Below are 16116 nucleotides of genomic sequence, written 5' to 3'. Positions count from 1 at the left end.
AGATTCAGGTATGTACATCAGCATGAGCGATACAGCTCCTCGCAGCTCACCTTCACCTTGAGAGCCACTGCGCTGTTTAGCCCCGCTCGCGCAGCATCCTTGCTAGCGCCGTTGTGTTACTCCGCCCGAATCGTACCTTCCTGCAAGGTCGCAGCTGATAGCAAACAGCCCACTCACTCACGACGTTCTTCGTTCTCCGTGCTCATTTTACTTGTCTGCGACGTTGGACATGAGGGGTTGACTCATCGGACTTCTGGCATGGATATCTTCATTCAGGATGTATGTGCACTCTTACCCACCCACTACCATGTGCCCGCAAGGCTGATACACAACACGATATCCGCTCTATCCTTGATCGATCGCCTTTTGGCTGACTCTCTGCTAATATCGCACGACTAGGTCCCAAGCGACATCAACCATGTGCAGCTGCGAGTTTTTCTCAAGGACAGGCTCTCACTATTTGACATACTGGCGTTCGATATTTTCAAGAAGCATGGGAACCCGTGGGCACTCTTGACCGTGGCCAAAGAAACGAACGGCAACCGCTTCATCAGATATTTCCAAAGTGAGAAGCTCGTGTTCAATGGCCGGCATCTCAAATGCAAGAAGAGCAACAAGAAGGCCGAGGCCCTCAAGATCATGTCACTGCTCGACAAAGAAGAAGAGATGAGGAGGAAGTCAGAGAAACCGTCACTACCGACGTCGCGGCTGTCGCAACCACACTTTGCCTTCACCGACATGATGACCGGAGTGTGGAGCTATAACAATCTTGGTAAACTAGTTTTTGACCAGAAGTACCAGGACCACCGCCGCGGAACAATGATCTTCGGCAAGACAGCTCTCGTGATCTACCTTGAGAGTAAGAAGGGCGCCTCTGCGGCGGCTGATTGGAACTGCAGAATTGACATTCCATACGGTATCTTGGAGCATACAATCCCGTCAAGCGATAGCGGGGGACAAGGCTCCCTGACTCTAACATTGAAGACGCCACCAAAGATGTACAGAATCTTATCGACCGATAGCTTGCATCTATATACCGGTGCCCAGTCGAACCCAATCCCACAGATGCCAGACCTGGCGGCACTTTCCCTACAGTTATCGATGCCACGTCAGCAACCGTTACATCGACTTTGCGCGCTACAGCGTCATCACGACAAGAGCGCTGCCCTGTGCATGGTCTACAAGTTGAGGTTCCCAAGGATCCAGACCATGCGAAACGCCTGGAACTTCATCAAAGATTTCGCAGTCTCTGATGTTGATCTCTGGAAAACAGCGATACCGCAGATCAGAACAAAGACCATTGAGAAGGACTACAAGATCCTGGAGGTCGCTCTCACTGGCGTTATTGGACTACACATCAACTTTGCTGTCGCTTACCAGATGATGGCCCTTGTGCTCGAAGGCACTGTCTCGCCTGACAGCATGACGCAGTTGGTCCCTGGGGTCTGTATTCTCGCCCGACGCTATGGCTCAGCAGAAGCTGCAGCTGGCGTGCGTCAACTTGCACAACAGATTCCCACTCCGGCGCCAAACATCAACGGAGACCTCTACCGCACCAAAGTCCTGATCGATATGATCAAGGAAAACATCACAACCGCACAGGCAGCTGAAACAAATGTCCTTTCAAGTGCTTCGAAGCGCAAGAGACACGAGCATCTTGCTTTGACATACAAGGCTACGGTCACCCCTACGGGTCTTGTCCTCCGAGGACCTGAGTGGGGAGTATCAAATCGGGTCCTTCGCCGTTTTTCACAGCATACTGAATGTTTCATGAGAGTGTTTTTTGCTGATGAAGATGGACTATCTGTGTTCCACGACCCGCGTTCCTCGCAGGAAGAGGTCTATGATCGGTTTGCTGATGTCCTCCGCCGCGGAATTACGATTGCTGGCCGTACCTTCGAATTTCTAGGCTTCTCTCACGCATCGTTGCGATACCATGCAGCTTGGTTCATGAGTCCATTTGAAGAGAATGGGGCAACGATACGCGCAAAGGACGTGATTCAGGCGTTAGGTGACTTTAGCAACATACACTGCAGTGCCAAATGTGCAGCACGCATTGGACAAGCCTTCAGCGACACGATCCATGCTATTCCTGTCCCAGAGGACGCATACGTTATCGAGACAAAGGAAGACGTGGTGAGGAATGGTCGAACATTCTCGGATGGCTGTGGTACTATATCGGAGGCTCTGCTCCAGAGAGTCTGGCGTTCTTTGCCACAGGACCGCAGGAGCAAGAGACCAACCGTACTCCAGATCCGTTACCGAGGTGCGAAGGGGGTTGTTTCGCTAGACAATGCCCTCCTCGGAGAGCAGCTTCACATTCGCAAGAGTATGACAAAGTACGTCGCTCGCCAAGGTTGGCGAGACCTCGAACTCTGCGGCGCAGCATACAGGCCACTTAACATGTACCTGAACCATCAGTTTATTAAGATTCTCGAAGATCTTAAAGTACCGATGCAAAACTTCTTCTCCGTACAGGACGATGCACTCAAAGCACTGGAGATGGTCGTACAGCACCCGCTCAATGCTGCTTCCTTTCTGGGTGAGTACATGAACGCTGGGTTTGATGTTCTTCTGCTGACCAAGTTTCAGAGCAGGCACACACTGGTGTCCATGCCAAGGTCCCACGGCTCATTCAGTTGATGCATTACGTTGGACTGTCATTCCACATGGACAGGTTTCTGACAGACGTGATTGAAATCGCCGCCATGTCAAGCTTGCGAGATTTGAAGTATCGTGCACGTATTCCAATCGAGAAGGGCTGCCTTCTGTACGGTATCATGGACGAGACCAATACTTTACAAGAGGGTGAGGTGTATGTTGCAACACAACTCCCAGATGATTATGGCGAGTGGCAACATACTGTTATCAAGAATGACCGCGTCTTCCTGAGCCGAGCACCTGCTCTTCATCCAGGCGATGTTCAGGTTGTGAAGGCAGTGGATGTGGACCGTGGAAGCCCACTAAAAGCGCTACGGAATTGTATTGTCTTCTCTCAGAGAGGCGAGCGTGATCTACCATCGCAGCTCAGCGGTGGAGACCTGGACGGTGACCTGTTCCACATCAGTTGGGACAAGCGCCTTGTGCCTAGCTATATCTGCACCCCAGCAGACTACCCACCAACCCCGGCTCTCAATCTCGGGAGACCCGTAGAAGCCAACGATATAGTGGACTTCTTTATCGAGTTCATGAACATGGACCGTTTGGGCGTCATCTCAAACAAGCACAAAATCCGAGCCGATCGCAAGCCCGACGGGACTTGTAACACGGAATGCTTGACACTGGCACAGCTTGCATCCGACGCCGTTGATTTCAGCAAATCTGGTAAACCTGTAAGTACTTCGACACTGTTCTACCTACTAGTAATATTGCTAATCGGACGCTTCCTGTCTAGGCCAATATGGCATTGGTAAGTGCGATATCCAATACTCCCGAGTACCGTCATAGCGTCTTAGGACACGCATATCAAGCTATTCGATGAGCTTTGTAACTATATTATACTGACACGAGTGACAGATACCTCGCGGTGCGGACAGCGTCAGACCAGACTTCATGTCGCCTGGTCACACATTCGTAATCAATGATATGGGTGCTGCGGAGCTCGACCAGGTTGAAGAAGATGACTTGGATGATCCTGATGGCCTTAGTGTCCTCGATCCCGAGAAGGCTCGGTGAGTAGTGATCAGCTTGTCCTCAACTGTGTACTGATCTGCTTTGTAGGATACGATATTATAAGAGCACCAAAGCGCTGGGAGAACTCTATCGCAGAGTCGATGAGAGGAAGTTTTTCACCCAGATGAGAGACAAATTCCAGGCGGCCCAAAACGCAACGCGACACGAGTCATTGTTACAGAAGCTGGATCGATATATCGACAGAGAAACAACAGGTATCCAATGGCTTCACCACGAAGACTTCGCTGTCGAGATGCGGAACGAGTATGTCCCCAGCAGAGCTCTGCATCTTAGATATACTGACGTTCGTGAGATATGAGGATAACATGATTGACATCATGTACTCTATGCGACCCCACCGTGGGGAACCCTTGACTGAGATCGAGGTCTTCTCCGGCAACATCCTGGGCAAAAAGCAGCGTGCATCAAGCCGACACATCCGCGAGGCCAATCTAGAAGTTCAGGAGCGATTCGACCGCGACGTCAGCGATATCACTGGACGCATGGTCCGCGGTGATGGAGACTGGGAGGGTGCAGACGACCCCGAGGCCTTGCCGCGTGCGATTGCTTGCTTCAAGATCAGCCTCGAAACAAAGGGATGGGAGAACGAGGTCGTGTTGCGGAGCTGGAAGTACGTTGCTGCAGCGGTGTGCTTGGAGCAGCTGAACGTGTATAAGTTCGGTATACTGAGGCCGTTGTGAGATGGTGTCAAAGGCGCACGCATTGCGTTGTCAGTTGCATTCAGGTTCATATCGTTTGTGGTATTGGAATCTAGTACAGTAGACGCGTTTACACCGCTCTGATGTATCGCAATTTCGGGTTTGGACATCTGAATAATCGCAATGCGACTTTCTTTCCATTTCGTGTCGTTCTTTCTGCATCTATCCCACCGTGTAGACAATTCGAGCCCTCGAATATTTACGTTGAAGACCGCGAGGATGTAGACAGCGGCGTCCACATGTTTTCAAACATCTCCGTGCCTTCACGAGCACCACCATCTCAGCCAAGGAAGTGATACGAGAACATTTAATTGTTATCAAGTACAGGTAAGTAGCCGCGCTCCAAAACGCTTGCTACACCAATGCGGGTATAATCGCTCATGCCACGGCCGTTAACTCATCACTCGTGAAATCAAAACGCCAAAACCACCTAATAAAACACCCAACCGCTCAGTAAAAAATCCAACAACAAGACCCGAGGAAATCCCATCCCAGGCGCAGGAAACTCGCGGAAAACACAATCCAGCAACTCCAACCCCAAAGGAAACCGCACACAAAACAACAAGAGACGCTACGCAGTCTCCGCGCGCTTCCAAAACCACAACCCCTTACCCCCCTTCTCCTTCTCCCCCGTCTTCTCCGCCTTCAGACTCTCCCTCTCCCTTTCGCGCTCCCGCTCCCGCTCCCTATCCCGCCCCTCAGGCGCCCTAACCCTTGCCGCCGCCGCCGCAAGATTATTCAGCATCTCCGCCCTCTCGTAGTCCCACGGCCGCGCCCACCGCGTCTCCGGTATCTCGCCCAGCTTCGTCGAGTCGCTGGCGAACGTGTACGAGCTGGGCGTGGGTTTGTCGAGGCGCCGTTTGAGGGGCGCCGGGGTCGGGGGCGCGGGCGTGGCGCTGGGTTTCGTGGTGTTGCTCAGGGAAGAGGGTTTTAGGGGGATGGGCGGGGGTTTCTTGGTCGATGAGGAGGTGGAGGTGGAGGGGACGGGTTTCCGCGCGGGTGTTGCGGTGGCGGGTTTCGGGGTTGAGGTGGATGGCTTTGGATTTGAGGTTGAGGGCTTCGGGGTTGCGGAGGAGGGCTTGGGAGTCGCGGAGGAGGGCTTCGGGGTCGCGGAGGAGGGCTTCGGGGTCGCGGAGGAGGGCTTCGGGGCCGCGGTGGGCAGCTTGGCAGGAGCGGTGGAGAGCCTGGGGGCGGGCGAGGGGCGGTGCCCCGGCGTTACGGAGAAGTAGTCGGAGGGCTGGGCGTACGCGGGCCAGGCGACGGGGTGCACGGGTTCGAGCGAGTCGATGCGTTTCCGGTCTGGGGGTGGCGCGTGGGCGCTCTTGTAGTCTAGTCTGCTGAAGATCATTGGGTCTAGCACAGCGTATTCAGGGACTGGCGACTGCAGGGGCGACGCGTAGGGAGACGCGTAGGGCGAGGCCGACTTCGAACCGGGTTTCGAGGCGCTGGAGCTACTCGGGATGGACTCTTTTCTTGCTGTGTTTCTTGACTTGGATCGCACCATGCAGAGTTGGGGCTGGCTTCCGCTCTTGGTTGGCATACGCGTCACGTGCGAGCCACTGGGGCGGCGGCGCGAAGCTGTGGACTTCCTGTTGTCTTTACTCGAGTCGGAACTGTTGCCTGACAGTTCGCTGTACTGTGGTGCCTGGGTTCTAAGCGCAGGGTGGATTTGCAGTTGCGATTGGCTCAAGCGCTGGTACAGTTGATTCATGCTTGTCAGCGCATCTCGCCTTGACGCTTCGGACAGATCTGTCAAAGATTTGTAGTTCATCTTCATCTGGCCATGGGTGCCTTGGTCATGATGCAGGAAGGTGGTGATGATGCTTACGAGGCCTGTATTGAGCCTCATCAAGATCTCGGCAAGAGACGCATGAGCGATTGCTAAGACTGATCAGTACTGTAGATAGAGCGGGGGTCAGTGACTTACAGTCACCTGTTGCAAACCTGCGCCCCATGCCACTCTGGCTGTAGCACTCTTCATACTTTTCCTCTAGATCTTGTGGGCCCCTGCGCAACGAATTGGACAGCTGCAACTCGGCGCTGTTTATGGGCTCAAGTGTTTCGTTATGTTTGCGCGCCTTGTGTTTTCGCCTTCTGTCACGCAAGCGCTTGAAGATGTTGAGACCGTTTGTGAATGCTTCAATCAAATTATGCACGCAATTCGCGACGTCGCCATCGTCTACAGCCTTGTGGGGCTTCTCTTGTGTTTTCACCGCCATGTCTTCAATTCGCCCGCGAATGCATTGACAGTAGGAACGAAACACAAGAGGAAAGAGAAGGAATATTGGAGTGCGAAACTGCTTCGCTGTCGAAGTATTAGCGAAGGCAAAAGAGTCATCCCTAATCGGTGCGGTAGCCCAGGCGGGCCTGGTCACCCATCCGCGAGCTTCATCCCAACCCTTTTAGCTTAACGAGGCTAACCGCTCTGCGGTTCCTGCAGCTTTCACTGGGTGTTACCTTTCAAGCTCGCACCGTTTCAACCCGGTGCTGTGCGGACGCTACTCATGGACGCATGTAGCCGCCTCGAGGCCGCCTCTTGGACCGGATTGTGAATCTTAGTGGCTGACGTGTTCGCGCTATCCCTGCACAATGATGGGCTAGGCGGGACCACCGCATAGGTACTGCCACTGTACTGGCCAAGCTCCCCGCACAAAGCGCATGCGGTGAGACTTATGAAAGTTGTCAATGGGCGCTGCGGCGAAGTGGAGCCTGGCGAGGCTGGGGTACTTGAGTGGACAGCAAGGTAGAGGTACAGCAACGCACGTCGACAATATGCGAACAGCGAATGTTGAGGTGGTTGGGCACGCACATGCTTCACTCTGCGACACGTAGAGGTCGAATCACGGAGGACGAGCGTGTCTGCTTCGGACACAAGTATGTGGGTATCTATGCCTGCCGAGGCTTATGCTCACTCGCTGCAAATATAATCCAAACGCCGCGCTATGCAATGCAATGTCTGTAACTCTACTGTTCGTTGTCTTCGGCATCTTCCACGGTCACTGCCCGCTTCGTCACATGTCCCTCCGAGCTGCTGCCTGCGACTGCGGAGCTCGATCCTTCGGGCTCGCTTCGCTCGGGGATGTCGCCAAAGCTCCAGCTTGATCCGAGTGAGCTTGGTGCAGCGGGCTTGGGCGATGAGGCTGTGGCAGGCACAGCTGGATCTGATGACGTCGTAGGTGCAGCTTGTGTCGGTGCTGAATCTGCTTGTGCTTGATGTACTGTTGGTGTGACAACGGGAGTAGGCTGAGCTTCTGGTATTGCGGTCGCTGCGGTTGCCGCGGTTGGGACACTGGCCGCTGACTGCGAAGGCAGTGGTGTGCTCTCCTGACCTGATTGCGCAGCCAGCGCCATAGGCCTCAGTGACCAGCCTTCTGGGAGCGTCAAACCTTGGGGAACACCGATATCGCCCTGCCTCAGGGCCTGACCCCTGGCAAAGTATGCTTGCGGTGCGAAGGCACTCGCATTCTGTGCATCCAATGGAGCAGCAGCGTTTGTTTGCTGTCCAGCCACTGACATAGCGTTCAGGCGGTTAAGTTCAACAAGGAGTCGAGAGGAAACCTCTAGCTGCTCGCTCTGGACGTTCAGCTGGCGAAGCTGCTGTATGATATGTTGCTGAATGCGCAATATGTCATAACGAATATCGACAGGCTGCTGCGCAAGAGCTGCACCCATCTGATCCATGGCCACGTTGGGGGCCGCGTTGGAGAGCATAGGCTGTGAGGGAACTTGGCCTTGCTGCCACTCCACGGGTGCCTGCGGTGCTTGGCCTGCAACAGCTTGCTGTCTTAGCTGATCGATAGCGTTCCTCACGTTGTTTGCATTGCCGGCTTGTTCCGCTGGTAGACGCAGGTTTCCAAGAGCAATCCGGAAAGGACCAAAGTTGAACACACGCATGTTGCCAGCCGGACGATTCGGCTGCGCGCCCTGAGGAGGTGCACCGGGCTGAGCCTGGTTGGGAGCTGGTGGCTGCGCATTGCCCGGGAAGAAACCTCGCAGTCCGCCTTGAAATGGCGCATTTGCTTGGTCCTGCTGGTTCTGTGCAGCTGGGTTCGCTGGATTGTTTGGTTGCGCGGGTTGAGCTGTGGCCTCCCCAAGTACAGGTCTTCGGCAAGTTGGGCAGACCTGTTGTCGTTCGAGCCAACTCCTGAGACAGCTGAAGTGCAAGATATGACCGCACGGCAGCTTCTTTGGTCGTTGTCTTTCATCCACCCTGCGCCCTGGCTGCGCCTCTTCAGCGCCAGGTGGATTCCAGGGTCGCATTTCTTCTCGGCAGACAATGCAGATGTTCTCTCGACTCAGGTCGTCTCCAGTCGCGTCCGGGTAGCGAGTGTTCATATCGCGGGTCGCGTTCCGATACTGGATAAAGTCGTTGATTCGCTTAATAAGCGAACGAACAGACATGAACAAGTCTCGCATGATGTGGATTGGAATGCCGTAGAACGTCATGAGGACGGTGAAGAATCCCAGGTAGACCGAGGCCTTCACGAAGTCGGTTGCAAGGTCCAAGTAGAAGACCCAGCGACCCTTCTCTTCCCATCCAGGCACGTCCGCGTCATCGTCTTCGTCCTCGACTTCGGCCGGGGCATCCGCACCCTGTTGGCGCGCCTGTTCTCGTGCGATCGTTCGGGCCTCGTCTCTCGCTTTCTCCTGGCGTTGTGTAATGGCTAGCTCGACGAGCGACAGGCCGTAGCGCATGAGCGTCGACATCGAAGCGATCGCAAGCAGAACGTATTCGAAGCCAAACATGACCATGACGCCTGGCCGAGCTGCTGATAGGATGGAGGAGACGCAATACTGGGTCATGAAGACGTCGAAGAAGACCGAAAGCAGCAGAGAGCTGGCCAGACGAGTGTGGAACAGTCGTGGGTTTGCCGGCGGCTGCTGCTCGAGAAACTCGACTCTCCCCTCTCCGATCCACTGCCAGACCTTGCCGGCGAGGAGGCAAAGGAACATGGTGAAAAACCACAAGCCGATATCGTCCCGGAAGATGGTCATTGCCAGTAATGTCTCGCTGACAGCAAACCAGGCCTTGTCATATAGCTGTTCGGTCTCGATAGGGCGAAGTGGGCCGTAGAAGAGGCGCTGGAGTCCATATCCGAAGCTTGCTGCGACAATGAGCATCAAATTGACCAGGAACATCAGCGAGCCAGTGCTCTGCGAGATGTAGACGGCAGCCGAGTAAAAGTTGGGGCGTTCGCAGTATGCGCGTGCAAGCACGATGTTGGCCATAATGGCCGAGCCCTGCAGCTGTCAGTATGCGAGGCTGCTTGGAGGCAGTTAGAACTCACCGCTACGTAGAACTTGAGGCGGCCCATGCTGTATCAACAAAGCGTCGGAAGCTCAGGAATTAAATGGCATTGCTACTCAAGGTGGTGAGAGAGCGCGTTGCTGTCAGCATTGAAGCTCATTGCGATGGAGCAAGCTGCCACGTTTCGGAGGTCCGGCACGTGATCGATGATTATCGATAGCGAGATGACATCAGCGCTTGCACCTCCGCATCCCGCTTTCCCCAGGTTTTGTCAAGCTTTCGCCGTCGTCAAACATCGCCAAAATTGAAAGACTTCGCAGAGCCTCATTGCGGCATTTTTATCAAACGAAGGTAAGGCTAGAACCAAGGTTGCACATTGTTCCACGCAAGTCCAAGTCCATTTCTGTCATGAATCAACCCTGCAGCCATCTGCCGAGAAGTGCCTGAGCTGGTATGTGCACGCTCGGGAGGTTATTCGGCCAGGCACAGAAGCCTTACCATCCAGCGCTGGGCCTTTTACGGTAATTTTAAAGGCACGCTCCATCGCAAACGACTCAAGTCGGGTGAATTTTGAAAAACCATGTGGACGCCGTTGCACACTGAATGAGCACTTCAAGTTTAGCGGTGGGTGCTTCGCTGCCAGGAAGCCTGCTAACTACCACGCCATCCGTAGCCAGCTTGATCGCAGGCACAGAGGCTGGATTGGAGCCTTCCCATACGCGTTCGAGAACGATGATGTACGCCAACGCTTGCGTCTGTTGTGGGGTGCCATGAGGGGTTGTGGAGGACTAATACAGTCTATGACATACCTCCGCTGTGCCCCGACCCCAGCCATGCATACAACGAGTATAGCCTCGATCCTGGTGGTCGGATGTTCAAGTTCTGGGGCATGATGTATCCCTGCCACACATCAGTAAGTCTCTGCATTGACCAGAGTACTCCGGTGACTACATAAAGCTCTTGGATTTCCTGCTTGTCGGGTCAGTTCATTGTCGGCCTCAAGTCTGTCTTCCACAATCCTCAAACATAATGCATTGGTCAATTGCTGTACTGAGCTACGTGCTCGGGTCTGCCCTTGCGCAGAACTCGAGCTCACCGTCGATGGGACCTGATGTTCTCACCGCGGATATGGTCTCGAGCATGGGCAACAACACCTTGTTCAACAGGTGGAGGCCTACGTACCACTTCACATCCCCTGCCGGTTGGTTAAACGTAGGTGCCTCAAACCTTAGCACCTCGACATCATGCTCATCTGCATAGGATCCATGTGGTATGCTGTACGATCCCACCACCGACACATATCATCTACACTACCAATGGCACCCTAACCACGTCAATTGGGGCAACATCTCATGGGGGTATGTCAGATTCAAAACTTGAACTTACCACGCTAATGCACGTAGCCACGCCACATCTAAGGATCTCGTGACATGGACTGATGTCGGTGGCTGGGAGAATGATCAAGCACAGTCTATTGGTACTGGTCCCGACCCAGACTCCCGGAACTCGTCCTACTACGGTCTCGGTATCTTCAGTGGTTCTGCTCAGCCCTACAACCTTACGGGTGGGCAAGATGGTACCCTCCTCGCGTTCTACACAGCCGTCCAGTATCTGCCCACCAATTGGGCCCTTCCCTACATCAATGGTACTGAGAAGCAGGCCATTGCCATCTCCAATGATGGCGGTGAGACTTGGGAACAGTACGAGGGCAACCCAATTATCTCGGACCACCCTGAAGGCTGGAACGTTACCGGCTGGCGCGATCCCTTCGTTGAGCCCTGGCCTGAGATGGATGCGATCCTTGGCCAGACAGAGCCACATTGGTACATGGTGCTTGGTTCCGGTATCAAGGGTGAGAGTGGAGGTGGCCGCATCCCCTTCTACTCTGCTCCTCAGTCCAACTTGACAGACTGGACTTTCCTCGGCGCCCTGTGGGAGCCAAAACCAAACCAGACACTGGGCTCGCTGCTCGAGACCGGAACCTACGGCTTCAACTTCGAGGTGTCCAACTTTTTCTCCCTGGCCGACGAGGATGACGATGTCCACTACTATGCCCTCATGGGTACGGAAGGTGGTAATCTCACGTGGCACCCTCGCGCCCAGTGGGGTCTGTGGAACGAGGGCCAGGTTACCAGACGCGAGAATGGATCCGCTGAATTCACTCCTGTCTCTGGTGGTGTCATCGACTCCGGTCTCCTCTACGCCGTCACCAGCTTCAACGACACCAAGAACAACCGCCGCGTTCAGTGGGGATGGGCCAACGAGGAGAACAACAACTTCGGTATTTCCCAGAGCGGTTACCAGGGCGCCATGGCTCTGCCTCGTGAGATGTACGTCATCAAGACCCGCGGTCTGGTCAACACCGACGGGGCCTTGACTTCCAAGGGCAACACCCGCACTGTTGAGCACGGCAATGGTACCTTTACTGGCTACACCCTCGGCGCTCGTCCCCTACCTGATGTTGTCGAGGCCCTCCGTGGCGAGGAGCGCAGCATCAACGCCATCTCCAACTGGACCACCAGTATGCTTGTCGGTGAGGGCAGCTCCCACATGGAGCTCGCTGTAACTCTCAGCAACTGCACCGGCCCTGCTGGTGTCACAATCGCGGCCAGTGCCGGCGGCGAGGAATACACCCACATCTACTACGACCCTTCAAACTACACCGTCAACGTCGACCGCTCCCACTCCTCGACCATCGTCGAATTCGCCAACTACACCATGCTAGGCTACTTCTACCCTTACACCTTCGCCAACGGCACCACCGAGTCGCTGCACATGGACATCTTTGTTGACGGCTCCCTTGTAGAAGTCTACATCAACGTAAGCCCTCTCATCCGATATCCCAGCTATGCCTAACATGAAACAGGACCGCTTCTGGCTGACAACGCGCATCTACCCCGCGCGTCTCGACAGCACCAACTTCGGCATCTACGTCGGCGACAACTCGACCGTCCAGGTGTCGGACCTCAAGACGTGGGAGATCACGGCGAACTCTTTCCCGGAGCGCCCGCTCAACTCGAGCTCTGAGCTTGTCTTTGACACGCCCGAGGAGACTAACAACTATGTCTGGTGGGGCGGAAACTAGGTCCGTGTTTATGATAATGTGGCAGTGTATATATGGAGCTCACATGAGATATGACGATGATGAATAGTCTGTGTATATAGCAACTACTGATGAGTGTGCAAACAGTAATGCATAAATTTTTTGAGCCTCGACGTGCAATTTGATGATTTGTGGAAATAAAGTACTGGAGCAGGATGCACTCTCTTACCTATACGGGTCTCTCACGTTGCAGAATAAACGGTGAACTAAGAATATGAGCCAATTGCACCACACGACAGTAAGGTAGGGGAAATACTCTAAAACTCTATATAGTACTTTTTAGCCTACAATATAGGTGCCATTTGACTACATTCTAGCTTTAGGTATTATGATGGCTACAAGTTGAGTATTCTGCAAAGTTGGTGAACTTAGGGTCTTATCTGCCGTTTCCTCTGAAACTTGAAAGCGGGTGTTCCCCAGAGAATCTTTAAGCAAAACACGGTCATGTCTGCGATAGGATTCGTTATGATCATATCAATAATCAACGCTTCATGTTGGGCAAGATTTCCGATATGGACCCACAACTCATTGCACGGTTCTTGAAGTCCTTCAAAGGCCTGCCACATGTGGAGCTCCTTGGAGTCTCTGAGCATCCGTTGACTTGGGTCTTCACAAAAGTGTCTAGCAGCACCACATGAAGCCTGACTATTCATTCTCATGGATTAGCCCGTTCGCCTTAACTCTCCACCCACAACCCATTGCCCTAGTCTGCAATCCTAACAACAATCTTCCCCCTCACCCTCCCCCCCTCCATATACCCCCTGACCTTCTCCCACGCCTCCCCATGCTCCTCCTCATCCAGAATCCCCTCCACCACATCCTGCACCACAACCTGCAGGCCCCCCTCATCCGCCAACCGCGCCACGTGCTCCAACAGCTCTCCCTGCTGCAGCAACAGCACATTCGCATACCGCGGCCCGAAGAAATACCCATACACAAACCGCGCCACCTGCGCCGGATACGTGAAATACGTCACCGGCCCCCCCAGCGCAGTCCGCCCCGTCTTGTCCCCGACGATCGTCACATACGCGCCCTTGCGACTCAGCACGCGTGTCCAGCAGCCAAACAACTGCGTCCCGCCGACACAGTCGACGTAGAGATCGTACTGGCCCGCCTCCTCGACGCGCTGCTGCAGCGCCGCAACCACGTCCTGCGCGCCGTAGTCGAGCACCTCGTCGGCGCCCAGCCCGCGCACGTACGCCGCGTTGGCCGCAGAGCAGATCCCCGTTACGTGGCAGCCCGCGCGCGCCGCGAGCTGCACGACCCAGCCGCCGACGCCGCCGCTCGCGCCCGCGACGACCACGCGCCTCTTCCTCTCGCCCTCTTCCGCTTTGACAGCAGGCGGCAGCCACGCCAGACACGCGTACGCCGTGAGCGCGACCAGCGGGACCGCGGCGGCCTGCACGTCGGTCCACGCGCGCGGCACCCTGGCCACAGGCTCCTTCCCCGGCTCCACGAGCAAGTAGCGGCTAAACGCGCCCTCCCCCGCCGGCCGATTAACGAGCCCAAACACGCGCTCCCCTTCCTCCCACCGGCCCTTGAGCCCCGCGCCGACGGCTGCCACGGTGCCGGCGTAGTCGCGGCCGAGGCCTTTTTCGCGGCGGCCGGCGAGCAGGCCGAGGAGCGGCGAGGCCCAGAGTTGGATGTCGACGGGGTTTATGGCGGCGGTGTGGAGGCGGAGGAGGAGTTGGGTTGGGGAGGGGGTGGGGAGGGGGGTGTGGGTTAGGTGGGGTGGGGTGGAGGGGGCGGTGAAGGTTAGGGCGGTGTTGGAGTCTGGGAGGGGGGGTGGGGGTGGCATGGTGGTGGTGGTGTTGTACACTGTTTGGGATATTCTTGGTGTAGGAAGTGAGTGACGTCGGTGGACAACATGTGTATAAATTCTCAAAGCGGGTAGGTCTGGCGATCATCCGGGGATCCGGTTGATTTTGCTCGGCTGTACAGTATGGCAGGGGTAAGTAATGATTGTAGACCCTTAGATACTCTTCTTCTAGCAGCACCTCTCCGCAAGTAATAGTGAAGCACACTAGACTAAACAATAAAGTGCTAACGTTAAAGCTGAAATATCTTGTATACCTCTTTATGGTATGTTTTGTTGACAGCTGGCTGCTGCGAAGTCTTGTGACACATTGACTACTGACGGGTATTGTCCACGTGCTCTCACCTCCCCACAAACAGTGGCCAGAGCCATCGTCCCACGCCAAACTCATATACACAGAATGCTATGCTCCCACATGATTTTCCCAAACGCCGTGAACTCACTCAATCAATGCACTCATTCATGCCTTGGCCTTCTTCTCCTTCTTCGCCTTCTTCTCGTCCCTCTTCCTCACCTCCTCGGGCGACCTCTGCTTCCTGACCTTCTTCGCCGGGGCCTCCTCGCCCGCGTCGGCCAGCTTCCGCTTCGCCTTGCCCGGCACATTCAGCCCGTTCGGCGCCGCCAGCCCCGCGTGCGCCTGCGGCACGGCGTCGTCCTCGGCGTCCGACTCGCCCAGCACGCCGCCGCTGTCAGCCCCCACGAAGCCCAGGGGCAGGTAGCGCATCTTCAGGCCTTTGGCCTGCGGGCGCGGGGCGCGGATGGTTGAGCGCGTGATGGAGGCGGCGGCTTCGGAGCCGGTGTTGGGGTCGGCCTGCTTTGCGCTGAGTTTGGGGAGGCGGACGAGTTCCTGCAGGTGCAGGGTCTGCGAGATCTTGGCGGGGACTGTCGTAGGTTAGTAGGAAAGGCCATGTTTGCTAAGTGACACACGTACCGGCGCTGTAGCCGTTCTTCTGCAGCACCAGCACTTCCCGCGGGCCGTCGACGCTCTTTTCTGTCGTGGAAAAGCCGTAGTCCGAGCCCTTCTGGCTCAGCACCGCGTCGCCCTTCATCGCCTTGTCCAGCGCAATGCTCTCCAGCTCCTTCAGCGACACGCCCGCGGGCGCGGTGATGTGCCAGACCTGCTTGCCCTGCAGATTGTCGAAGATCCTAGCGGCCTTTGAGCCCGTGCGGTCCTTCTCAGACACCGGCACGTAGCCCTTGGGCGGCGCATACGGCGCGGCGGCGCGCATCTCGACCTCCTGCACGCGCGGCGCGGGTTTTGTGGACTTCGGTGCGGGCGCGGCGTCCGAGGCGCTCGAGCTGTCCGACTCGCTGCTGCTGTCGCTGTCGCTGTCGCTGTCGCTGTCGCTCGAGGCATCCTTCATCTCCACCTCGCCGGGTGTCTTCGCGGGGACGTCGCTGTCGTCCGAGACGTCGGAGCTGGACAGGTCTTCGACATTGGCTGCGGTGACCGTCTTGGGCGCGGGTTTCTTGGGCGTGGGCGTGGGCGCGGGCACTGGCGTGACCTTTGGCGTGACCTTGGGCGTGAGTTTTGGTGTGGGCTTGTCCTTCGCGGCCG

The 16116-nt window shown here is 55.7% G+C and overlaps 6 protein-coding genes across 6 annotated transcripts; 2 read left to right on the top strand and 4 right to left on the bottom strand.

Annotated features, from left to right (window-relative positions):
• Positions 1–158: 158 nt before the first annotated feature.
• On the top strand, positions 159–4536 carry C7974DRAFT_390095 (RNA dependent RNA polymerase-domain-containing protein). Its single transcript, XM_046141441.1, has 7 exons — positions 159–279; positions 400–2542; positions 2593–3332; positions 3395–3409; positions 3517–3671; positions 3721–3936; positions 3986–4536. The coding sequence occupies exons 1-7, from the start codon at positions 259–261 to the stop codon at positions 4371–4373; spliced, it is 3678 nt and encodes a 1225-aa protein (XP_045998938.1). The 5' UTR covers positions 159–258; the 3' UTR covers positions 4374–4536.
• A 338-nt stretch (positions 4537–4874) lies between these two features.
• Positions 4875–6982, bottom strand: C7974DRAFT_147118 (uncharacterized protein). The gene is made up of 2 exons (XM_046135695.1): positions 6319–6982; positions 4875–6272 (listed from the first exon to the last, which is right to left on the bottom strand). Exons 1-2 carry the CDS (start codon positions 6608–6610, stop codon positions 4963–4965), a joined length of 1602 nt encoding a protein of 533 aa, XP_045998937.1. The 5' UTR covers positions 6611–6982; the 3' UTR covers positions 4875–4962.
• A 373-nt stretch (positions 6983–7355) lies between these two features.
• On the bottom strand, positions 7356–9706 carry C7974DRAFT_307355 (RING finger domain-containing protein; the record flags this gene model as incomplete). The annotated part of the gene is made up of 2 exons (XM_046138123.1): positions 7356–9632; positions 9680–9706. 2 exons carry the CDS (start codon positions 9704–9706, stop codon positions 7356–7358), a joined length of 2304 nt encoding a protein of 767 aa, XP_045998936.1.
• An 865-nt stretch (positions 9707–10571) lies between these two features.
• On the top strand, positions 10572–12823 carry C7974DRAFT_147106 (sucrose-6-phosphate hydrolase). Its single transcript, XM_046135694.1, has 4 exons — positions 10572–10851; positions 10900–10997; positions 11043–12459; positions 12506–12823. The coding sequence occupies exons 1-4, from the start codon at positions 10669–10671 to the stop codon at positions 12722–12724; spliced, it is 1917 nt and encodes a 638-aa protein (XP_045998935.1). The 5' UTR covers positions 10572–10668; the 3' UTR covers positions 12725–12823.
• A 457-nt stretch (positions 12824–13280) lies between these two features.
• On the bottom strand, positions 13281–14540 carry C7974DRAFT_450714 (uncharacterized protein; the record flags this gene model as incomplete). The annotated part of the gene is made up of 1 exon (XM_046145754.1): positions 13281–14540. One exon carries the CDS (start codon positions 14538–14540, stop codon positions 13446–13448), a length of 1095 nt encoding a protein of 364 aa, XP_045998934.1. The 3' UTR covers positions 13281–13445.
• A 244-nt stretch (positions 14541–14784) lies between these two features.
• Positions 14785–15907, bottom strand: C7974DRAFT_390089 (DNA-directed RNA polymerase I, subunit RPA34.5). The gene is made up of 2 exons (XM_046141440.1): positions 15490–15907; positions 14785–15440 (listed from the first exon to the last, which is right to left on the bottom strand). Exons 1-2 carry the CDS (start codon positions 15785–15787, stop codon positions 15019–15021), a joined length of 720 nt encoding a protein of 239 aa, XP_045998933.1. The 5' UTR covers positions 15788–15907; the 3' UTR covers positions 14785–15018.
• Between the last annotated feature and the right edge of the window lie 209 nt (positions 15908–16116).

The sequence above is a fragment of the Boeremia exigua genome (genome assembly GCF_020726555.1).
Source record: "Boeremia exigua strain MPI-SDFR-AT-0100 chromosome Unknown C7974scaffold_4, whole genome shotgun sequence".
Taxonomy (NCBI): domain Eukaryota; kingdom Fungi; phylum Ascomycota; class Dothideomycetes; order Pleosporales; family Didymellaceae; genus Boeremia; species Boeremia exigua.
The sequence above is the reverse complement of the archived record's forward strand: the minus strand, read 5'-3'. Positions and strand labels throughout refer to the sequence as shown.